Source organism: Staurois parvus, unplaced genomic scaffold, assembly GCF_062004578.1.
Source record: "Staurois parvus isolate SC_StPar_1 unplaced genomic scaffold, SC_StPar_1.0 ptg000234l, whole genome shotgun sequence".
Taxonomy (NCBI): domain Eukaryota; kingdom Metazoa; phylum Chordata; class Amphibia; order Anura; family Ranidae; genus Staurois; species Staurois parvus.
Genome location: NW_028318030.1, coordinates 7,638,212 through 7,659,329, shown reverse-complemented (window position 1 = coordinate 7,659,329; position 21,118 = coordinate 7,638,212). Strand labels below are relative to the sequence as shown.

At 42.3% G+C, this 21,118-nt stretch overlaps 1 protein-coding gene across 2 annotated transcripts in view; it reads left to right on the top strand.

Moving 5' to 3' along the window:
• Nucleotides 1-21,118, top strand: part of CHAT (choline O-acetyltransferase) — a 306,928-nt gene that overhangs the window by 182,815 nt on the left and 102,995 nt on the right. For both annotated transcript variants that reach the window (XM_089680057.1, XM_089680056.1), the window contains one exon: nt 19,794-19,963. In XM_089680057.1, coding sequence (XP_089536183.1) covers nt 19,794-19,963 — 170 coding nt within the window. The remainder of the gene's footprint in view (nt 1-19,793; nt 19,964-21,118) is intronic.

Genomic DNA, 21,118 nt, shown 5'->3' with positions numbered 1-21,118 from the left:
CGTACACACGATGAGAATATTGGCTGAATAAGGACAACACAAATACCAATAAAATATTGAAAGGAAGTTAAGACACCTTGACCTTTCCCTTAAACAAAAAAAAAAAAAGAAAATAGTGAATATCCTAAAGCTCATATATATACACACAACATATGTACTGCAACACTTGAACATTACATTAAATGGACCCATGATACCATAGATAACATATGAATAACACAGGTCTGCGACTAAAACGCTGTTTGATTATTTTCATCTAATTTCCATGTATTTTGGTGTGCTGAAAACAAATAAAATATTGAAAAAACTCCTAGATGTCATGATTTGCCACAGAATGCAAAATTGTCTTCAAATTTATCAAATTTTTTTAATTTTTGGTATTTTTTTTATATTATGGGTTTTTAACCAAATTTAAAGTCCAAATTACTATTAATTAATTCACATAAGTGCATTTAAGATATAAAATGCCCAAAAAACCTTAAAGGGGTTGTCCGAGTTATGTAAAAAAAAAATATAGCACTGTAAATCTGATGGTCAGCAATATATACATAAGCTAAGCAAGTTTTAGGGAAAAACAATTCTATTTCCTCATTTGCCTAGTTCTCTTCTGGCCCTTTGTTATTTGCAGGTAAACAATCTATGCCCCTCCCCCCCTGCAAAGGGGGTGAATACAAGTGCTGCTCTGAGTGACATGTCTGACTACTGGGATACTCAGCAGCATGCTGTATGTGTAAGCCTCAGCCCTGAGTCTCTGCTTCTAATGATAGAAGGGGTTAATCTTTCCTGAAGAATCCAGTGGGTGGGATACCAAATACCCTTGTTTTCTGTGTCTATGGGACAGTTGAGACCGACAAAATCAATGGACCAAGAAGAGTTGGCAGCCGAGGGTGCTAACAGTCAGTGAAAAAAATGTCCTCCGAGAAACTTTGGTACCTTCCCATAAAGTTCTTCTACCACCTCTCCACATAAAATTGGAATTGATGAAGCAATTCGTAAAATCACTTCCAAGAGATGGAGAATGCTTCAAATACTTGGTCACCAAGTTTCCACGCCTGTCGGAGGCAAAATTGAAGGAAGGTGTGTTAGTCGGACCAGACATTAGAAGGCTTATAGTTGATCAAGAGTTTGTCAATACCATGAAGGATCCTCAAAAAGAAGTTTGGACTGCATTTAAAGAAGTCGTACAGAAATTTTTAGGCAATAACAAAGATCCTCACTACAAAAAGATCATCAGACGAATGCTGAAAGCATTTCAAGCTTTAGGTTGCCTGATGAGTTTGAAAGTGCATTTCCTCCAGTCCCACCTTGTCTACTTTCCTGAAAATTTGGGAGCTGTGAGTGAGGAACAAGGTGAACGATTCCACCAACACATTAAAGAGATGGAAAGGAGATACCAGGGAAAATGGAGCATTACAATGATGGCAGACTACTGTTGGATGCTTCAGAGAGACATTCCAGATGCTACTCACAAGCGTAAATGCACCAAGAAGAGCCTCACAGGGAAGAAGAATCGAGTTTAGTGTGTGTAGGTGAGCTCATTTCAGTTCAAAAAAGGATTTTCATGAAAAAATTGTAATAAAACTTTAATTTTATAAGTCTATTTCCATTTATTTTGAGGTATTGCCTCAAAATGGAGGTCATTTTCGGATTCAGCGCACCAAAAACATATATTACGTGGAATAACCAAAACAGCTCTTGAAAAAAATTTTTTGCAGACCTGTGTAATTTGTGAAAACTGAAGAATCCATAGTATGGGAAATACAGTATATTAGCCTTGGTCTTTATTTGGTGCCGCACCACAACAAAAACATCTTTGTCCTGGCATAGAAGTATTCCAGCCAACATTTGTCTGTTTCCTAAAACCAATAGAATTATTCACACTCGCATACACTACCACTGCCACAGTGAAAATTATTCTATTTAAAAAAGCATGAATGAATGAGCCTCATTAGTTCATAAATATTCTGACATGCATATACTCTCAAATCCAGCAGTGCTCATTGCCAATACTTTATTTGTGGAAATCTTGATATTGGTTTAAAAAAAAATACTATACCTGATGCAGACCTTCTTTCATCCGGGCCACAGTGAGTGCAGGAAGCAAGGGGTCTGGCGGCTACTGATCAACGGGCCCACCTCCAGTGATTCAGGAAGCGGGGCTCTCGTTTCCGGCTCCAGATACTGCCTTCAACAGGGGCCATGTAACCATGGCCCCTGTTGGGCCCAGAGGCCTACTGAGGCCTATATACTGCTCTGGTGGGGTGCCGGGGTTCCCTGTATCTGCCCTGGAGGGCCCTGGGATCATCATAGGGGGACCTCTGTTCTATACGTGCCCCTCGTCCCTCTCAGACCCTAAAGTAGGTGCTGGAACTGTCATCTTGCTCCCAGGAGCTATTGAAGTTGATTACCACAGCCTATGTCCTCTCTATGTCTTCACAGCTTGTTAATTATTCTTACAATATAACGTTTTCGTGAATAAGCCTGATAGCATTTATGTAACTACAACCCTAAAACTGTTTCGGGCGTTATAGGTCCCCTGGGGTTATCTCCTTTGGTTATCTAATTTTCAACTGAACACCCCCAGGAGACTCCCTGTATGCCGTCCACCAAGAAAAAAAGGGGACAAGCTCAAAAGTCCCTCACGACATACCTACTTAAGACACACAAGATTTGCAGCATGTCTCCAGACAACACAGAACGTGCATCCCTGTCCGACCCCATGCAGGGTACCACAGCCCCTTCATCAGCTTTGGTCAGTGAAAATACACAGCAACTCACAAAGGGGGACCTGGAATCTTGCTTGGAAACTATGTATACCAAGCTGGCCACTAAATTTCAATCAGAACTGCATAAATGCACTAATGTTCTCTCTCAGGAAATAGCCACATTGGGCTCCAGAACCGACCGCTTAGAAACCAAACATGATGAACTTAGCCTGGCTTATGGTGAACTTTCCAGAGATCATGATCATCTACAAACAGCCTTTTTACAATTGCAGGCGCAGGTTGAGGACCTTGACAATCGCAATCGCAGGAATAATCTGCGAGTCAGGGGATTTCAGGAGTCTGTATTTGATCTTTCACAAACCAAAACCAAGTTATTCAAGTCACTCCTTCCAAATCGTGATCCTGGGTCCTTTGCTTGTGACCGCATTCATAGAGCCCTGCGCCCTAAACCTCCTAATGATAAACCGCCTAGGGACATTGTCCTGTGTATGAAGGATTTCCTGACCAAGGAAGATATACTTAGAGCTGCTCGCAACACCGCAACGATCTCCTTCGAGGGCTCGGTTGTACAAATCTTTCCTGATGTTTCTCCGGCTACGTTAGAGAAACGTAGAAAAATGAAAGACGTCACCACTGCCCTTTCCTCAGCTCGTATCCGCTATAAATGGGGCTTTCCTTTTAAGCTGATAGTTCCACATAATGGGAGCACATATATAGCCACATCCCTTCCCGAAGGTAGAGAAATCTTGGCCAAATTGGGCCTGGCAGATGCCCCATCACCTCAACGTCCACCCTCCACCCCTCATGTCTCTCCCATTTGGCATACTCCATCTCCATGGAGGGATAGGAGGAGAGTCGGACAAGAACCGGGTTGAGAAGGCCATGCTCACTTGCCTATTACCCACGGTTTTGATAGTCCTTAGTCCTGGTCCAGGGTTTATTATGACTGAGACAAGAACCGGGACACAGGGATTATGCTTGTTTGAATCTTTTACACCTTTAGGATGTGCATATTTGTGGACACTGCTGTGATATTTCTGTGTTTCTGTGAACTATGTATGCTTTCTCATTGATATCTGGATGTGTCAAGACTTACCAAGGGGCTTCGGACCCTATTCATACCGCCCGTTCATTAATGGTTTCCAAATACTTGAACACGTTACCCCACCCTGCCACCTGACGTGGCCAGAGGTGTCACCGCCCGATTGTGGGGTGGCAGCTCCGTTTTCCACGTTTTACGGAGACAGGGTTTGGGCCCATTTGGCCCTCTGCTGTTTGAATTTTCTGTTTTTTTCAGGTATGGCTCATTGCTCACCTGATCCATGTTTTTCAGTTATCCTCTTAAGTGTAGGTGCTATTAAAGCCTCACTTCTATTGTTTTTTGTCTTTCCTCTTTTCAAAGCTTTAGTGCATGATGTTGGTTTTGTGCCGGTTTGTGGATGTCACGACCCCCATATTGGGGTCTGGATGTCCCCTAGACTGGTACTACTGCCTGTAAATCTGTCTGATGTAGACATGCAGGTTCCTAGGCCTAGCCAGATAATTTTAAAAGATGTCTTTTCAATGTGTATTTTTATGTTGATAGTTACAACTTTCGTATACTATGGTAATTCAATGTATTTCGCATAATGTCCAGGGTTTCAACTCACCAAACAAACGCAAAACAGCCTTTCTTCAATATAAGCGACTAGGGGCTAAAATTATTTTACTACAGGAAACACATTTTGCAGCCGCAAAACATCCAACATATTTTCATAAATCCTATAGGCAGTGGTATTATATCTTACATTCCTCTAAAAGTAGAGGCGTTGCAATCTTTCTACATAATTCATTCCCCTTTGAGGTTCAACATGTATATCGTGATCCGGACAGTAGGTTTATCATTCTTAAAGGCACCCTTTCAGGCCGAGAACTTACGATTGCTAATATCTATGCACCAAATTCGACACAAGCTTCCTTTTTTCTAAATTTTTTGATGTTCTGGAAAGGTTTTTGTCCCCCCATCTATTGGTGGGTGGTGATTTTAACCTGGTAGCGAACCCTCTTTTGGACCGAAGCTCCCCTTCGCACTCCTCCCAGGCTTTCCCAAAATCCCTTACTAAAAAACTAGATGCCCTCCAATTGGTGGATGCCTGGAGGACGCACAATGCAGGAGCCAGGGATTACTCATTTTATTCTCACCCACATGACTCTTATGCTAGATTAGACTATATTGTACCCCTATTTTATTAGCCAATTCTAGGACAGCTTGCATCCATTTGAGCTCCTGGTCGGATCACAATATTATGGCATTATCTATTACGTTTATAGGATTGGCACCTACTCCCTTCTCCTGGAGACTTAACGACTCTATGCTTACTGATCCTGACTCTTACCAAGAGGTGGTTACGTCTATTCAGGAATATTTTCAGTCTAACTCGACTTCTGATATATCTCCAGCCACACTATGGGTAGCTCATAAGGCGGTCCTACGCGGCCGCCTTATCTCTATGGCTTCCTCCAGAAATAGAAAACGATGGCAGCAAATTTTACTTCTTACCCGAGAATTAGAATATAGAAGTCATATTGCTCATCCATCTCTTCTTAAAAAACAGCTGTTATCCCAAAAGCGTTTAGAATTGAATACCCTGCTTTCCCAAAAGACTGAAAAAGCTCTTCGCTGGTCGAAGGCCTCGTTCTTGTTACATAGCAACTCAGTGTCCACTATGTTTGCAAGGAAATTGAACCACTCTATACACCCCCCACATATTTATAAGTTATGCACTAACTCCACAGTTGGATTCCGTCCCGCCATCCAACTTATGGTTGGATTCTATACCCCTTCCTACTCTTATACCTTCTCAGATTGCCTCTCTTAATGCCCCCTGTACTCTGGAGGAAATAACCCGTGTGATTAGCGCGCTAAAAAGATCTACTGCACCGGGTCCTGACGGATTCACCGCTAGTTATTATAAATATTTTGCCTCTACGTTGGCTCCCTATTTGATAACTTTATTTAATGAGGTTTTGCAGGGGGGTAAGTTCTCTGAGGAGATGTTATTGGCTAATATGTCTTTAATACCCAAACCACAGAAAGACCACAGTTTACCACAAAACTATAGACCAATCTCAGTAATGAATAACGATCTGAAAATATTTAGCCGTATTTTGGCAGACAGGTTGGCCTCTATTATCTCCTCTTTGGTCTCTCCGGATCAATCGGGTTTTATTCCTGACAGATTCATTACTGATAACATTCGCCTCACTCTAAATGTTATTCAAGATGCCAATTTACATTCTAAAGAGGTTCTGTTGATGAGTCTGGACATAAACAAGGCCTTTGATAGTGTTCTTTGGCTTTATCTGTTTTCCTTGCTACAGAAAATAGGCTTCAGTGACGAGTTTGTAGCTGGTATACACGCCCTATACGACTCTCCTAAAACGAGAATAAGGCTTCCTGGCTGAAATTCTGAATTTGTTACATTGGGTAGAGGTACCCGTCAGGGCTGTCCTCTTTCACCCCTTTTATTTGCGCTGGTGTTGGAACCTTTGGCAGTAGCGATCAGATCACATCCGGATATTTCTGGCTACCCATTATTAGTCTCACATTTCAAAATAAGTATGTGTGCTGATGATGTTATGCTTTTTCTTACTAACCCGTTAATTCATTGCCTAATTTATATGCCGTATTGAACGATTTTGCTATAGCATCAGGTCTTACTGTTAATTTTACCAAATCAGTGATTATTCCTGTAAATGTTCCTGATTCCCTAAGTGCATCTCTCCGTAGTTCTTTTCCATTCCGTTGGGTCATGGATCGGATATCCTATTTAGGTATTAATCTCACTCCTAGATACTCGGATATGTTTGCAGCTAATTATCCACCAGGTGTATCACGTCTCTCTGCTCTATTGAAGATTTGGCACGGTTACCCCATTTCCTTCCTGGGTCGAGTAACAGCGGTTAAAATGAATATTTTGCCCAAACTACTTTATCTTTTTAGAGCACTTCCAATTCCGGTCTCGAAAACGTTTTTGGACCACTTTCAGCAGACTATCAACAATTTTATCCGGGGTAATAAGCGTCCACGTCTTGCTTCATCTGTTTTGTATCGCTCACAACAGACGGGAGGCCTCGGACTCTCGGCTCATTTTGCGCAACTATCACAATGGGCAACTATTAACTCTTAGATCCCATGGATCAAGTTTGAATCTCAGTCTATACGCCCATTCTATTTACCGGGTATTTTGTGGTTCAAAATTTTTCCTCGATCGCTTACTTTTTATAACTCCGTAGTGACCCATTCATTGACACTTTGGTCCAAATACAAATTTAAATTGAATCTTGTCTCTCTTATTCCCCCAGGGGTCTCATTTTTCGGTGATCCTATTTTTGTTGCAGCTTTTTCTTCCCCTCAAACGTTTCGTTGGTGGTATGATCTATCCTTTATCAGATTATCTGACATTCAAAGAGGAGGATCTTATATAACCTTTGATATGCTGCGCATGCTTTTTGATGCTCCCCTTCATGAATACCATCGTTACCGACAGATTAGACACTTTTTTAACTCACACTTTGGCCTTATACCATCTTCTCCGATTTCCTTTTTTGAACGTATCAGCCAAGACTCTCCTAGGAGTAGGGGTCTTATTTCTGATCTGTATCACCAATCGTTGGTCTGTCTTTTTCATACACCCCCCCTATATAGACAAAAATGGGAGGAGGATAGTGGTATCACTTTTTCAGATGAAGACTGGGATTCCATGGTGGACAACATATGTAAGTGTTCTCGATCTCTTTCTATTCGTGAGACGGCCCTTAAGGTTTTAACCAGATGGTATTATACCCAATCAAGACTACATGTAATGTTCCCACAAACATCCCCTTTATGTTTCCAGGGCTGTGGCCTCCCAGGTACTTTGGTTCATATATTTTGGGATTGCCCAACCTTATCTATGATTTGGTGCAAGATATCGGAGGTGGCTACCTCACTACCCCCAAGAGACAGGTCTGTAAAGACAATCGTACCGGGGTACGATTGTCTTTACAGACCTGTCTCTTGGGGGCTCATATCCCGGGAGTCTTTGATGTTATTATGAGATTGATACATACTATATGTATTGCCACTTTATGGTCTATTGCCTTACACTGGAGATCCAATTCTGTACCCTTGGCCTCTGTTTTACACACAGAGTTGATGCTGTAATGCTCATGGAACGTATTCATTATACCCTACTGGATAAGATGCACTTATTTGATAAAAAATGGGAGTCATGGAAGGATTATAGACATTTATTGTATGATTAACAACATTCCCAATGAAAGTTGACTGGCATATATTGTTGACAGATGTATCATACAACCTCCTTTATCATCTACGTATTTCATGCACTTGCAACCTACTCTTTTCTTCTTTTTCTTACATTAATATACTTTTCTAAATTGTACTTTTCAAAACTGCCTTGTTTTTGCTGTAACTATCATTCGAAAATGTACTGTTGTTTTACAGTCTACTCTTGTACAATAAAACCGTTTGTAAACAAAAAAAAAATAAAAATACTATATATGAAATACAAAATTCTAAGCATTTGTTAAAAACCCAGTTATTTACAGAAAATTGATGCTATTAATAAGCTTGTTGATTGATGCAAAAACAAAGCAAAACTGGACTAGAGCAATGACTTATTAACTGATCAATACTATATTTGTCTTGTGAATTTGCTAACTGATCAATATTATATCTGTTGAGCATACTAGCCTAATGATCTAAGAATTCCAGTCTGTAAGTACCTAACAACAGATGAAGCAGTAAATGAATAACTGCACCACTGTTACAGAAAATAATATGAAATATTTTTCTGACGGTTTCAGCTGAAACACTGCTAGTTATAAGGAGAAAATGTATTTTATATGTACAGTTTGCTTTCACATTTTAATAAATGCAGGTCAATGGCCAATGTGAACAATTATATATAAGCATAATGGCAGAAAAAGAACATGTGGTCTATCAAGTCTTTTTCTTTACGTCTGGAGGAAAATAAATGTAATCTCCAAACACGGAAAGGTTTCTTCACAGTGAGATCTGTGACAATGTGGAATAGACTCCCTCAAGAGTTGGTTCTGGCCAGCTCAGTGGATTGCTTTAAAAAAGGCCTGGATTCTTTCTTAGATACACAGAATATAACTGGATACTAACATTTATAAGTAAAGTTGATACAGGGAATATCCGATTGTCTTTTGGGGGATCAGGAAGGATTTTTTTCCCCTGCAGGAGCAAATTGGATCATGCTTTGCTGAGTTTTTTTGCCTTCCTCTGGATCAGCTATGGGTATAGGATTATTGTCTTTTTTCAGCCAGACTAACTATGTAACTATATGTAAGTCTTCCTTTCTTGTTTTGTTTTTTTGAAAGAGGTTGGAAGCTTTTGTTTGTTTTTCTACCATTTTTGTCTCAAGTATACACTGCCATTTAAATCTCTTTGAATCATAGAAACCTCTTTTTCATCACTATTCAAATCTCTTTGGAAAAATAAGGTTAGCCATTTATAAGACAACTTCTATTTTCTTTTCTCTTCAGGCATTGGTACCTCCTGTCCACACTATGCTTCCTGCATGGTCTTTTGAAATACTGTAGCAACATGTTTTATAGTGCTGGCTTGTTTCTTGTTCACTGCACCTGTCTACGAATGACATTTGTGCAATATTTGAGTCAGAATCTCATCCTCAATTTCTTCTCTGCTTTTTTTCACTGATATATTTCAGGACCTTACAGAATCTTGCAGTTTATTAACAAATTCTCCCTGGAAGGTACTGGTGAGACAGCCTTGCCAGGGGCAACAGTGATGCCCTGGCTACATCACCAGTGCCTATTGAAAACCAGGATGTGGGTGACAAAAAAATTGTAAGATATCAAAAAATTTTTGAATGTACAAATGACTTATGATGTTTAGGGATGTGCATGCAGACTTGCATACACCATGGATTTTTGTATTTTGGGGGAAGAGGGGTAAAGGGGGGGGGAGGTTAAAGGTCCATTTTAAGCAAAATAGCTAATGTTAATTTGTTGCAAAATGTCTTACGTAATGTATTTTTGTCATTCAGACCCAGTAGACAACCTTGTGCCCCAACAGTTTGCTGTATTATACGTGATAGTAGTGGTCTGTCATCAGTGGTGTGACATGCCTTCTGCCTTAGTCACAACTACAGCTCTGCAATCAGCAACATACTCCATGCCTAGGGAGCGTGATCATTCCGGATTGCAGAGCTGTAATTGTGATGAAGGGTAGCAATAAAAACAGGTTGTCTAAATGAAAAAAACATTTGGATGGATTTAATATATAAAAAAAAAAATCCTGGAACTGTAAACGTAAATTACAAACAAAACAAGGAAAGAAGACTTGATGGACCACATGTTCTTTTGCCTGCCTGTAAATGTCCATGACGGGAAGAGGTTGACAGTAAAAAATATGCCTATGAAGCTCAGCTCAGCACATGTGCAGTTCTGGAGTCGGCTGAGTTCATCTGAGTGCCTGCTACAACAGTTCTGGATGTTCGGGCAGTGCCTGAACATGATGTCATGGTGCATTTCCCACAGCCACCGCCATCTGCTATAAAAAACGCAAGGGAGCCAAGCAGAGTCTCGTGTCTAGGATGGGAGCAGGGCAACCTAGGAGCGGGACGGGCAGACTGTTTAGACTAGACTGAAGGGACCCTAGTATTGAGACTAGAGATGAGCGAATCGAACCAGGCGAACCGGAATTCGAGTCGAATTTCAGGAAATATTCGATTCGCGGCGAAACCGAAATTTTGCCTACTTCGGGTGCGCGAATCGAACATTTCCCGATCAGCCGGCAAAAGTGTCCCTGCAGTGAGCTCCGCTATTTCTGACAGTTCTCTGACAGAAGGAACACATGTTTAGCGGTTGAAACATTGTATCTATTAGTTTACATTTAGGATACAGATGTTTCAACCACTGTTCATGTGAAGAAGCTGTGAGAGAACTGTCAGAAATAGAGGAACTCTGCACATACACTTTTTGCCGGCTTGGAATTATTCTTCTTTTCATCCTACTTCTTCTTCTTCTTCATCTTCATCCTCAGAAGAAGAGGATGAGGATGAAGAAGAAGAAGAAGAAGTAGGATGAAAAGAATAATAATTCCAAGCCGGCAAAAAGTGTATGTGCAGAGTTCCTCTATTTCTGACAGTTCTCTCACAGCTTCTTCACATGTACAGCGGTTGAAACATCTGTATCCTAAATGGAAACTAATACATACAATTTGTATCTATTAGTTTCCATTTAGGATACAGATGTTTCAACCGCTGTACATGTGAAGAAGCTGTGAGAGAACTGTCAGAAATAGAGGAACTCTGCACATACACTTTTTGCCGGCTTGGAATTATTCTTCTTTTCATCCTACTTCTTCTTCTTCTTCTTCTTCTTCATCCTCATCCTCATCCTCTTCTTCTGAGGATGAGGATGAGGATGAAGAAGAAGAAGAAGCAGTAGGATGAAAATAAGAATAATTCCAAGCCGGCAAAAAGTGTATGTGCAGAGTTCCTCTATTCTGCAGATACACTTAGAGGAGCTCTGCACATACACTTTTTGCCTGTTTGGAATTAATCTTATTTTCATCCTACTTCTTCTTCTTCTTCTTCTTCTTTATCCTCATCTTCAGAAGAAGAAGAAGAGGATGAAGAAGAAGAAGAAGAAGAAGAAGAAGAAGTAGGATGAAAATAAGAATAATTGCAAGCCGGCAAAAAGTGTATGTGCAGAGTTCCTCTATTCTGCAGATACACTTAGAGGAGCTCTGCAGATACACTTAGAGGAGCTCTGCACATACACTTTTTGCCGGCTTGGAATTAATCTTATTTTCATCCTACTTCTTCTTCTTCTTCTTCATCCTCATCCTCATCCTCAGAAGAAGAAGAAGAGGATGAGGATGAAGAAGAAGAAGAAGAAGAAGAAGAAGTAGGATGAAAATAAGAATAATTCCAAGCCGGCAAAAAGTGTATGTGCAGAGCTCCTCTAAGTGTATCTGCAGAGCTCCTCTAAGTGTATCTGCAGAATAGAGGAACTCTGCACATACACTTTTTGCCGGAAACCGCTGTATGGAGGGAATGTCCCAGAACTGTCATAAATAGTCTATTTCTGACAGTTCTGGGACATTCACTCCATACAGCTGTTTCAACCGCTGTATGGAGGGAATGTCATAGAACTGTCAGAAATAGACTATTAATGACAGTTCTGGGACTGTCCTTCCATACAGCGGTTGAAACATTGTATCTATTTGTTTCCATAAATGGATCCATTTATGGAAACAAATAGATACAATGTTTCAACTGCTGTATGGAAGGACAGTCCCAGAACTGTCATTAATAGTCTATTTCTGACAGTTCTATGACATTCCCTCCATACAGCGGTTGAAACAGCTGTATGGAGTGAATGTCCCACAACTGTCAGAAATAGACTATTTATGACAGTTCTGGGACATTCACTCCATACAGCGGTTGAAACATTGTATCTATTTTTTTCCATAAATGACATTCTGCAGATACACTTAGAGGAGCGCTGCAGATACACTTTTTGCCGGCTTGGAATTATTCTTATTTTCATCCTACTTCTTCTTTTTCTTCTTATGAGGATGAGGATGAAGAAGAAGAAGTAGGATGAAAATAAGATTAATTCCAAGCCGGCAAAAAGTGTATCTGCAGCGCTCCTCTAAGTGTATTTGCAGAATGTCATTTATGGAAAAAAATAGATACAATGTTTCAACCGCTGTATGGAAGGACAGTCCCAGAACTGTCATAAATAGTCTATTTCTGACAGTTGTGGGACATTCACTCCATACAGCTGTTTCAACCGCTGTATGGAGGGAATGTCATAGAACTGTCAGAAATAGACTATTAATGACAGTTCTGGGACTGTCCTTCCATACAGCGGTTGAAACATTGTATGTATTTGTTTCCATACAGCGGTTGAAACATTGTATGTATTTGTTTCCATAAATGGATCCATTTATGGAAACAAATACATACAATGTTTCAACCGCTGTATGGAAGGACAGTCCCAGAACTGTCATTAATAGTCTATTTCTGACAGTTCCATGACATTCCCTCCATACAGCGGTTGAAACAGCTGTATGGAGTGAATGTCCCAGAACTGTCAGAAATAGACTATTTCTGACAGTTCTGGGACAATCACTCCATACAGCTGTTTCAACCGCTGTATGGAGGGAATGTCATGGAACTGTCAGAAATAGACTATTAATGACAGTTCTGGGACTGTCCTTCCATACAGCGGTTGAAACATTGTATGTATTTGTTTCCATAAATGGATCCATTTATGGAAACAAATACATACAATGTTTCAACCGCTGTATGGAAGGACAGTCCCAGAACTGTCATAAATAGTCTATTTCTGACAGTTGTGGGACATTCACTCCATACAGCTGTTTCAACCGCTGTATGGAGGGAATGTCATAGAACTGTCAGAAATAGACTATTAATGACAGTTCTGGGACTGTCCTTCCATACAGCGGTTGAAACATTGTATGTATTTGTTTCCATAAATGGATCCATTTATGGAAACAAATACATACAATGTTTCAACCGCTGTATGGAAGGACAGTCCCAGAACTGTCATTAATAGTCTATTTCTGACAGTTCCATGACATTCCCTCCATACAGCGGTTGAAACAGCTGTATGGAGTGAATGTCCCAGAACTGTCAGAAATAGACTATTTATGACAGTTCTGGGACATTCACTCCATACAGCGGTTGAAACATTGTATCTATTTTTTTCCATAAATGACATTCTGCAGATACACTTAGAGGAGCGCTGCAGATACACTTTTTGCCGGCTTGGAATTATTCTTATTTTCATCCTACTTCTTCTTTTTCTTCTTATGAGGATGAGGATGAAGAAGAAGAAGTAGGATGAAAATAAGATTAATTCCAAGCCGGCGGCAAAAAGTGTATCTGCAGCGCTCCTCTAAGTGTATTTGCAGAATGTCATTTATGGAAAAAAATAGATACAATGTTTCAACCGCTGTATGGAAGGACAGTCCCAGAACTGTCATAAATAGTCTATTTCTGACAGTTGTGGGACATTCACTCCATACAGCTGTTTCAACCGCTGTATGGAGGGAATGTCATAGAACTGTCAGAAATAGACTATTAATGACAGTTCTGGGACTGTCCTTCCATACAGCGGTTGAAACATTGTATGTATTTGTTTCCATAAATGGATCCATTTATGGAAACAAATACATACAATGTTTCAACCGCTGCATGGAAGGACAGTCCCAGAACTGTCATTAATAGTCTATTTCTGACAGTTCCATGACATTCCCTCCATACAGCGGTTGAAACAGCTGTATGGAGTGAATGTCCCAGAACTGTCAGAAATAGACAGAAACTGTCACAGAACTGTCCTTCTTCTCATCCTTCTCCTTCTTCTCATCCTTCTTCTCATCCTTCTTCTCATCCTTCTTCTCATCCTTCTTCTTCTCATCCTTCTCCTTCTTCTCATCCTTCTCCTTCTCCTTCTTCTCATCCTTCTCCTTCTCCTTCTTCTCATCCTTCTCCTTCTTCTCATCCTTCTCCTTCTCCTTCTTCTCATCCTTCTCCTTCTCCTTCTTCTCATCCTTCTCCTTCTCCTTCTTCTCATCCTTCTCCTTCTTCTCATCCTTCTCCTTCTTCTCATCCTTCTCCTTCTTCTCATCCTTCTCCTTCTCCTTCTTCTCATCCTTCTCCTTCTCCTTCTTCTCATCCTTCTCCTTCTCCATCTTCTCATCCTTCTCCTTTTCCTTCTTCTCATCCTTCTCCTTCTGCTTCTCCTTCTCCTTCTCCTTCTCCTTCTTCTCATCCTTCTCCTTCTTCTCATCCTTCTCCTTCTTCTCATCCTTCTCCTTCTCCTTCTTCTCATCCTTCTCCTTCTTCTCATCCTTCTCCTTCTTCTCATCCTTCTCCTTCTTCTCATCCTTCTCCTTCTTCTCATCCTTCTCCTCATCCTTCTCCTTCTTCTCATCCTTCTCCTTCTCCTTCTTCTCATCCTTCTCCTTCTCCTTCTTCTCATCCTTCTCCTTCTCCATCTTCTCATCCTTCTCCTTCTCCTTCTTCTCATCCTTCTCCTTCTTCTCATCCTTCTCCTTCTCCTTCTTCTCATCCTTCTCCTTCTTCTCATCCTTCTCCTTCTCCTCATCCTTCTCCTTCTTCTCATCCTTCTCCTTCTCCTTCTTCTCATCCTTCTCCTTCTTCTTATCCTTCTCCTTCTCCTCATCCTTCTCCTTCTCCTTCTTCTCATCCTTCTCCTTCTCCTTCTTCTCATCCTTCTCCTTCTCCTTCTTCTCATCCTTCTCCTTCTCCTTCTTCTCATCCTTCTCCTTCTCCATCTTCTCATCCTTCTCCTTCTCCATCTTCTCATCCTTCTCCTTTTCCTTCTTCTCATCCTTCTCCTTCTGCTTCTCCTTCTCCGTCTTCTCATCCTTCTCCTTCTCATCCTTCTCCTTCTTCTCATCCTTCTCCTTCTTCTCATCCTTCTTCTCATCCTTCTCCTTCTTCTCATCCTTCTTCTTCTCATCCTTCTCCTTCTTCTCATCCTTCTCCTTCTTCTCATCCTTCTTCTCGTCCTTCTCCTTCTTCTCATCCTTCTCCTTCTTCTCATCCTTCTTCTCATCCTTCTCCTTCTTCTCATCCTTCTCCTTCTTCTCATCCTTCTCCTTCTCCTTCTTCTCATCCTTCTCCTTCTTCTCATCCTTCTCCTTCTCATCCTTCTCCTTCTCCTTCTTCTCATCCTTCTCCTTCTTCTCATCCTTCTTCTCATCCTTCTTCTCATCCTTCTTCTCATCCTTCTCCTTCTTCTCATCCTTCTTCTCATCCTTCTCCTTCTTCTCATCCTTCTCCTTCTCCTTCTTCTCATCCTTCTCCTTCTCATCCTTTTCTTTCTTCTCATCCTTCTCCTTCTTCTCATCCTTCTCCTTCTCCTTCTTCTCATCCTTCTTCTCCTTCTCCTTCTCCTTCTTCTCATCCTTCTCCTTCTCCTTCTTCTCATCCTTCTCCTTCTCCTTCTTCTCATCCTTCTCCTTCTCCTTCTTCTCATCCTTCTCCTTCTTCTCATCCTTCTCCTTCTCCTTCTCCTTCTCTTTCCTCATCTCCAAGGGCATTTAAATTAAAGGTACAGTGTTCTGCACTAATTTAAAGGCTCTCTGAAGCCTAGAAACCCTTTTTATAAGTCATCTTCGTAGTGAAGAAATTCGCATCGAATCGAATTTCACACTGGAATTCGCCGAATCAGCCGAATCGAATTTTTGAGAAATTCGCTCATCTCTAATTGAGACTGTAGAGAGATTGTCACTGTGACTGGAGGAGCAGAGGGGACATGTCGTGAGGTGGTGTGCCATCATCTGTGCAGCTGCACACTGCTGACAGACTGGGTCACTGTGATGGTCAATTTCAAGTGTGCCTCTGTCCATTCTAATTTCTTGCCCTCCTGTTCTGTTTGCTGGGCACTGCAGGCTGACTGAGGGGCTCTCTTGCTATGGAGGCAAAGCAGTCTCTCTTTCTGTGGGGCCCAAAGAGGTCTTTCTCTCTCTCTGTGGATACCAAAGCGGTCTCTCTCTCTCTGTGGATGCCAAAGCGGTGTCTCTCTCTGTGGTGCCAAAGCGGTCTCTCTCTCTGTGCGGGCAAAGCGGTCTCCCCCTCTCTCTCTGGGGGGGGCAAAGCAGTTTTTCTGTGGGTGCAAAGTGGTCTCTCGCTCTTGGGGGGCAAAGTGGTCTCTCCGTGGGGCCAAAGCGGTCTCTCTCTCTGTCTGCGGGGGCAAAGCGGTCTCTCTCTCTCTGCGGGGGCAAAGCGGTCTCTCTCTCTCTCTGTGGGGGCAAAGCGGTCTCTCTCTCTCTCTCTGCGGGGGCAAAGCGGTCTCTCTCTCTCTGCGGGAGCAAAGCGGTCTCTCTCTCTGCGGGGGCAAAGCGGTGTCTCTTTCTCTGCGGGGGCAAAGCGGCCGCTCTCTCTCTCTGTGTGGGGGCAAAGCGGTCGCTCTCTCTCTCTCTGTGTGGGGGCAAAGCGGTCGGTCGCTCTCTCTCTCTGTGTGGGGGCAAAGCGGTCGCTCTCTCTCTCTACGAATACCTTATAAAAATTATAAATATAATTTTTCACACCCAGGGCTCAATCAGCTCATATAGTAGAGATTTGACTCTTAACTTTTTTCAAGTACATAGATTAAGATTATTATTATACAGGATTTAAATAGCATCAACAGTTTACTCAGCGCTTTACAAAATAAAGGCAGACCATACAATCATAATAATGATGATGCTCGACCATCGTCCTCGAAGTGGACCCTGGCATCTAACAGATAGTGGGCTGTCCACAGTGTGTCTGTAGGTGGCTGATAAGGCCTATACAGGCACGAAATGTTCTGCCACATCTTAGGCAGACATATGTGGGCACCACTGTTGCAGCATTTGCAGCTCTGGCTTTGCGGAGTGCTCGCTTCTCTTGCACTGTGGTTGTTCTTCTCTCCTCAAATGTCTGGCAGCCTTGGTGGATCAACATGCGCCATGTCGATCGATCTTGTGCCAGGGTTTCCCAGGAGGTGATATTGATCCAGGGACTTGAAGGAGCCTTTCAATGTGTCTTTGTATCACTTCCCCATGCAATAGTTTTCCTTGAGACAGCTCCTCAGAGGAGCTGTTTAGGGATGCAGTGGTCTGGCATCCTTGCAACATGGCCTGCCCAGCATCTGTGCTTTCATGAGCAGGGTGTGAGCTGATGGCAGGCCTGCTCTGGAGAGGACATCTGTGTCTTGCACCTTGTCCTGCCAACAGATTCGCAGAAGTCTGCAGAGGCAGATCATGTGGAAGTGGTTCAATTGCCTAGTATGCCTCATGTATAAAGTCTAAGTCTCACTGGCATACATCAGGTTAGTTAGCACTACTGCTCAGCAGACTTTGAGCTTTGTGGCAAGGCTTGTTCCACAGCGGTCCCACACGTTGGTCAGTAGTTTTCCAAATGCACAGCTTGCCCTGGCGATTCTGCAGGTGAGCTCGATGTCAATTGTCACTGCTTGGGATAGGGTGCTGCCAAGGTATGTAAATTGGTCCACTGCTTGCAGCTTTTGTCCCTTCACTGTGATGGTGGGCTCTTGGTGTTGGGCTTTCAGAGCTAGCTGATGCATCACTTTGGTCTTCTTTGTGTTGATGAGGAGGCCAAAGTTGTTGCATGCTTCTGCGAATTTGTGCACACTGGCTTGCATTTCCTGCTCTGATCCAGCATTCAGGGCACAGTCATCAGCAAGAAGGAGGTCTCATAGCACAGTCTCCTTTACCTTGGTGACAGCCTGGAGTCTTCTCAGGTTGAACAGTTTCCCATCGGTCCTGTATCTCAGGCTAACTCCCAAGGAACTGTTCTGGAAGGCGTCTGACAGCATGGCTGAAAACATTATGCTGAACAGTGTCGGTGACAACACGCAACCTTGCTTGACACAGTTTGTAATGGGAAAGGCCTCTGAAGCTTCTCCATTGTTCAAAACACAAGCCATCAAGCTGTCGTGGAACTGACGTACCATTAAGATGAATCTGTCAGGGCATCCAAACTTTGGCATGATGCCCCACAGACCTTCGTGACTGAGTGTCAAAAGCCTTGGTGAGATCCACGAAGGTGGTGTACAATTCACAGTTCTGCTCTTGACGCTTCTCTTTTAGCTGTCGGGCTGAAAAGATCACGTCCTCAGTGCCACGCTCTTTGCAGAAACCGCACTGTGTCTCGGGTAATAAACATTGTTCAAGGTGGTCAGTCAGGCAGTTCAGCAACATTCGTGCAAGAATCTTGCCTGCGATGGAAAGCAGTGATATTCCTCTATGATTATCGCAGACTTGTCTATTCCCTTTCCTCTTGTAGAGGTATACAATTGACACATCTTTCAATTCCTGAGGAATGGATCCTGGATTCCAGAAGGACTGGAACAGCAGAGTGAGTTTGTCGACAAGCACTGCACCACCATCCTTATAAACTTCAGCTAGGATCGCATCAGATCCAGGGGCCTTGCCACTGGACAGCTGGCTGATAGCCTGTAGGGTTTCATTCTTTATTGGTGGGGCATCCAGGCTGTGGTTGATATCCACCAGGGGCATTCTGTCGATCGCCTCGTTGTTGATGGAAGATAGGCAGTTCAGTACAGATTGGAAGTGCTCAGCCCAGCGCTGATGACAATTATAATACAAATGAATACAGGAGGGATCAGAGGGCCCTACTCATTAGAGCTTACACTCTAAGAGGGAGTGTCAATTAATACAAAAAGGTAATTACTGTGTGAGATGGGCTGATGGAGAAAATACATATACAGTTGCTAGGTGGGGGCAGGATAGGCCTCTCTGAAGAGATGAGTTTAGGGATGGTATAAAAGTGGATAGAGTCGGAGACAGTCGATCACATTGGGGAAGGGAGTTCTAGAGGATGGGAGCTAGACAGCAGGAGGTCTTGAGAGGAACAAAGAGAATTATTTGGTCAGTATTTTGAGATGAGGTTAGTGATGTAGCTGGGGGCTGAGTTGTGAAAGGCTTTATAAGTTGTTGTAAGTATCTTGAATTTAAATTTGTTGGGTGAGCAGAAGTCAGTGGAAGGACTGTCAGAGAGGGGTGGCAGACACTAAACGGTTGGTAAGGTGGCAGCAGAATTCATGATGGACTGGAGGGGGGATAGCTTATGTAAAGGTAAGCCAGCGAAGCGGGAGTTGCAGTAGTCAAGGCGAGAGATGACCAGGTACTGAGTTAGAAGCTTTGTGGTATCATTTGTAAGGGAGGAGCGAGATTTTACAGAGGTTGAGGAGGCAAGCTCTGGACAGTGATTGGTTGTGGGGCCAAAAAGATAGTTCAGAGTCCAGGATTACACCTAGAATCTTGGCATATGGGGATGGGTTGATGGTTGAGCCATTGATTTTGACAGAGAAGTTGGGGGAAGGGGCATGTATAGCTATATTATGTCAAAATAAAATGATATCCCTAAAAATGTGCACTAATATTTTGTTTGCAGTAATTGTTGACATCATACGCTGATGCATTTGTAATGCTCTATATTTTTGCCTACATTTTTACAGACTCTACAAACCGTGACTCTCTAGATATGATTGAAAGATGTATGTGTCTAGTGTGTCTAGATGCACCGACAGGTGTAGAGCTGAATGATGCCAACAGAGCTCTTCAACTTCTGCATGGTGGAGGTTACAACAAAAATGGAGGAAATCGATGGTATGATAAGCCTATGCAGGTAAATAGTTTTTCACTTATTCAGTCACACTAGAAGCTGGCCAGAGAGAATTAAATGTTTGTGCAGTTCCCTAACACACCTAATTAGCAACAATGGATAAAAGTGTTTTTTCCCCAATGTCAGAAGTCTGACAAGCAAAATAGGAGAGTTGGAATCTTTGGAGCCTTAAGAGAGCTATTAATTGGTATTGCTGAATATTGGCATCATTTCATCATATGACCTGGCTTATAATATTCCCAGCTACAGTATGCGCTCTTTCAAAGAGATAGGGTAAAGTAAAAAGATGGTGGTATCTGTTGCTATGTGAGAAGTGATCTAAAAGCGATTGTGAAAGACTACCTTGTTGTTGGAGAATGTGATGGTGCTGAGGCATGATGCGTGGAATTGCATATGGGTGCGCGTACCTCAAGGTTAATTATTGGCATTTGCTACAGGCCACCCAGTGGTAATGAGGAGGTGCAGATGCAGCTCCTTGCACAGATAGAAAGGGCTGGGACAGCATTAATATTATGAAATTTTAAACTGCCCTAAAATGGTACTTCTGGAACAGTGCAAGAGCAGAGATTCTTAAATCTATTACAAGATAATTTTATGATACAGTTTATAAAAACTCCAATTAAAAATGGTTCTCTGCTGGACTTAGTAATTTTAAACAATGCAGAGCTTATTACTACTGTTTATATGAATGAACATCGGTTTAGCAGTGACCATAGTATGATTTCATTTAATGTAAACTGTAGAAACAAGCACATACTGGAAAGATAAAAACACAGAATTTTAAGAGGACCAGTTCTTCAAATACATTTATGGTCCACCCTCTCCATTTATAGATGCCATTTCATTCATAGAAGCAGTAGTACCAGCAGATGCAGACTGACAACTCATGGGGCCCCCGGCAATAGGGGGATCATGGGGCCCGTGTCCTTGCCCAAACTCAAAAAAACCTATGAAAAAGGTACCAGGGGCATCTCATGGGGCCCCCTACTGACCCCAGGCCCTCGGGCAGTGCCCGAGTTTCCAAATGGTCAGCCCGCCCGAGTACCAGCTTCTCTGAAAGGAAGAGGTGGGCAAAAAGTGTGGGCAAGTGAGTGCTTGTCAAAGCTCCCTCGGTTCTATTAAATTTCCACTCCACTGGAAGATTATGACAGCATGGGC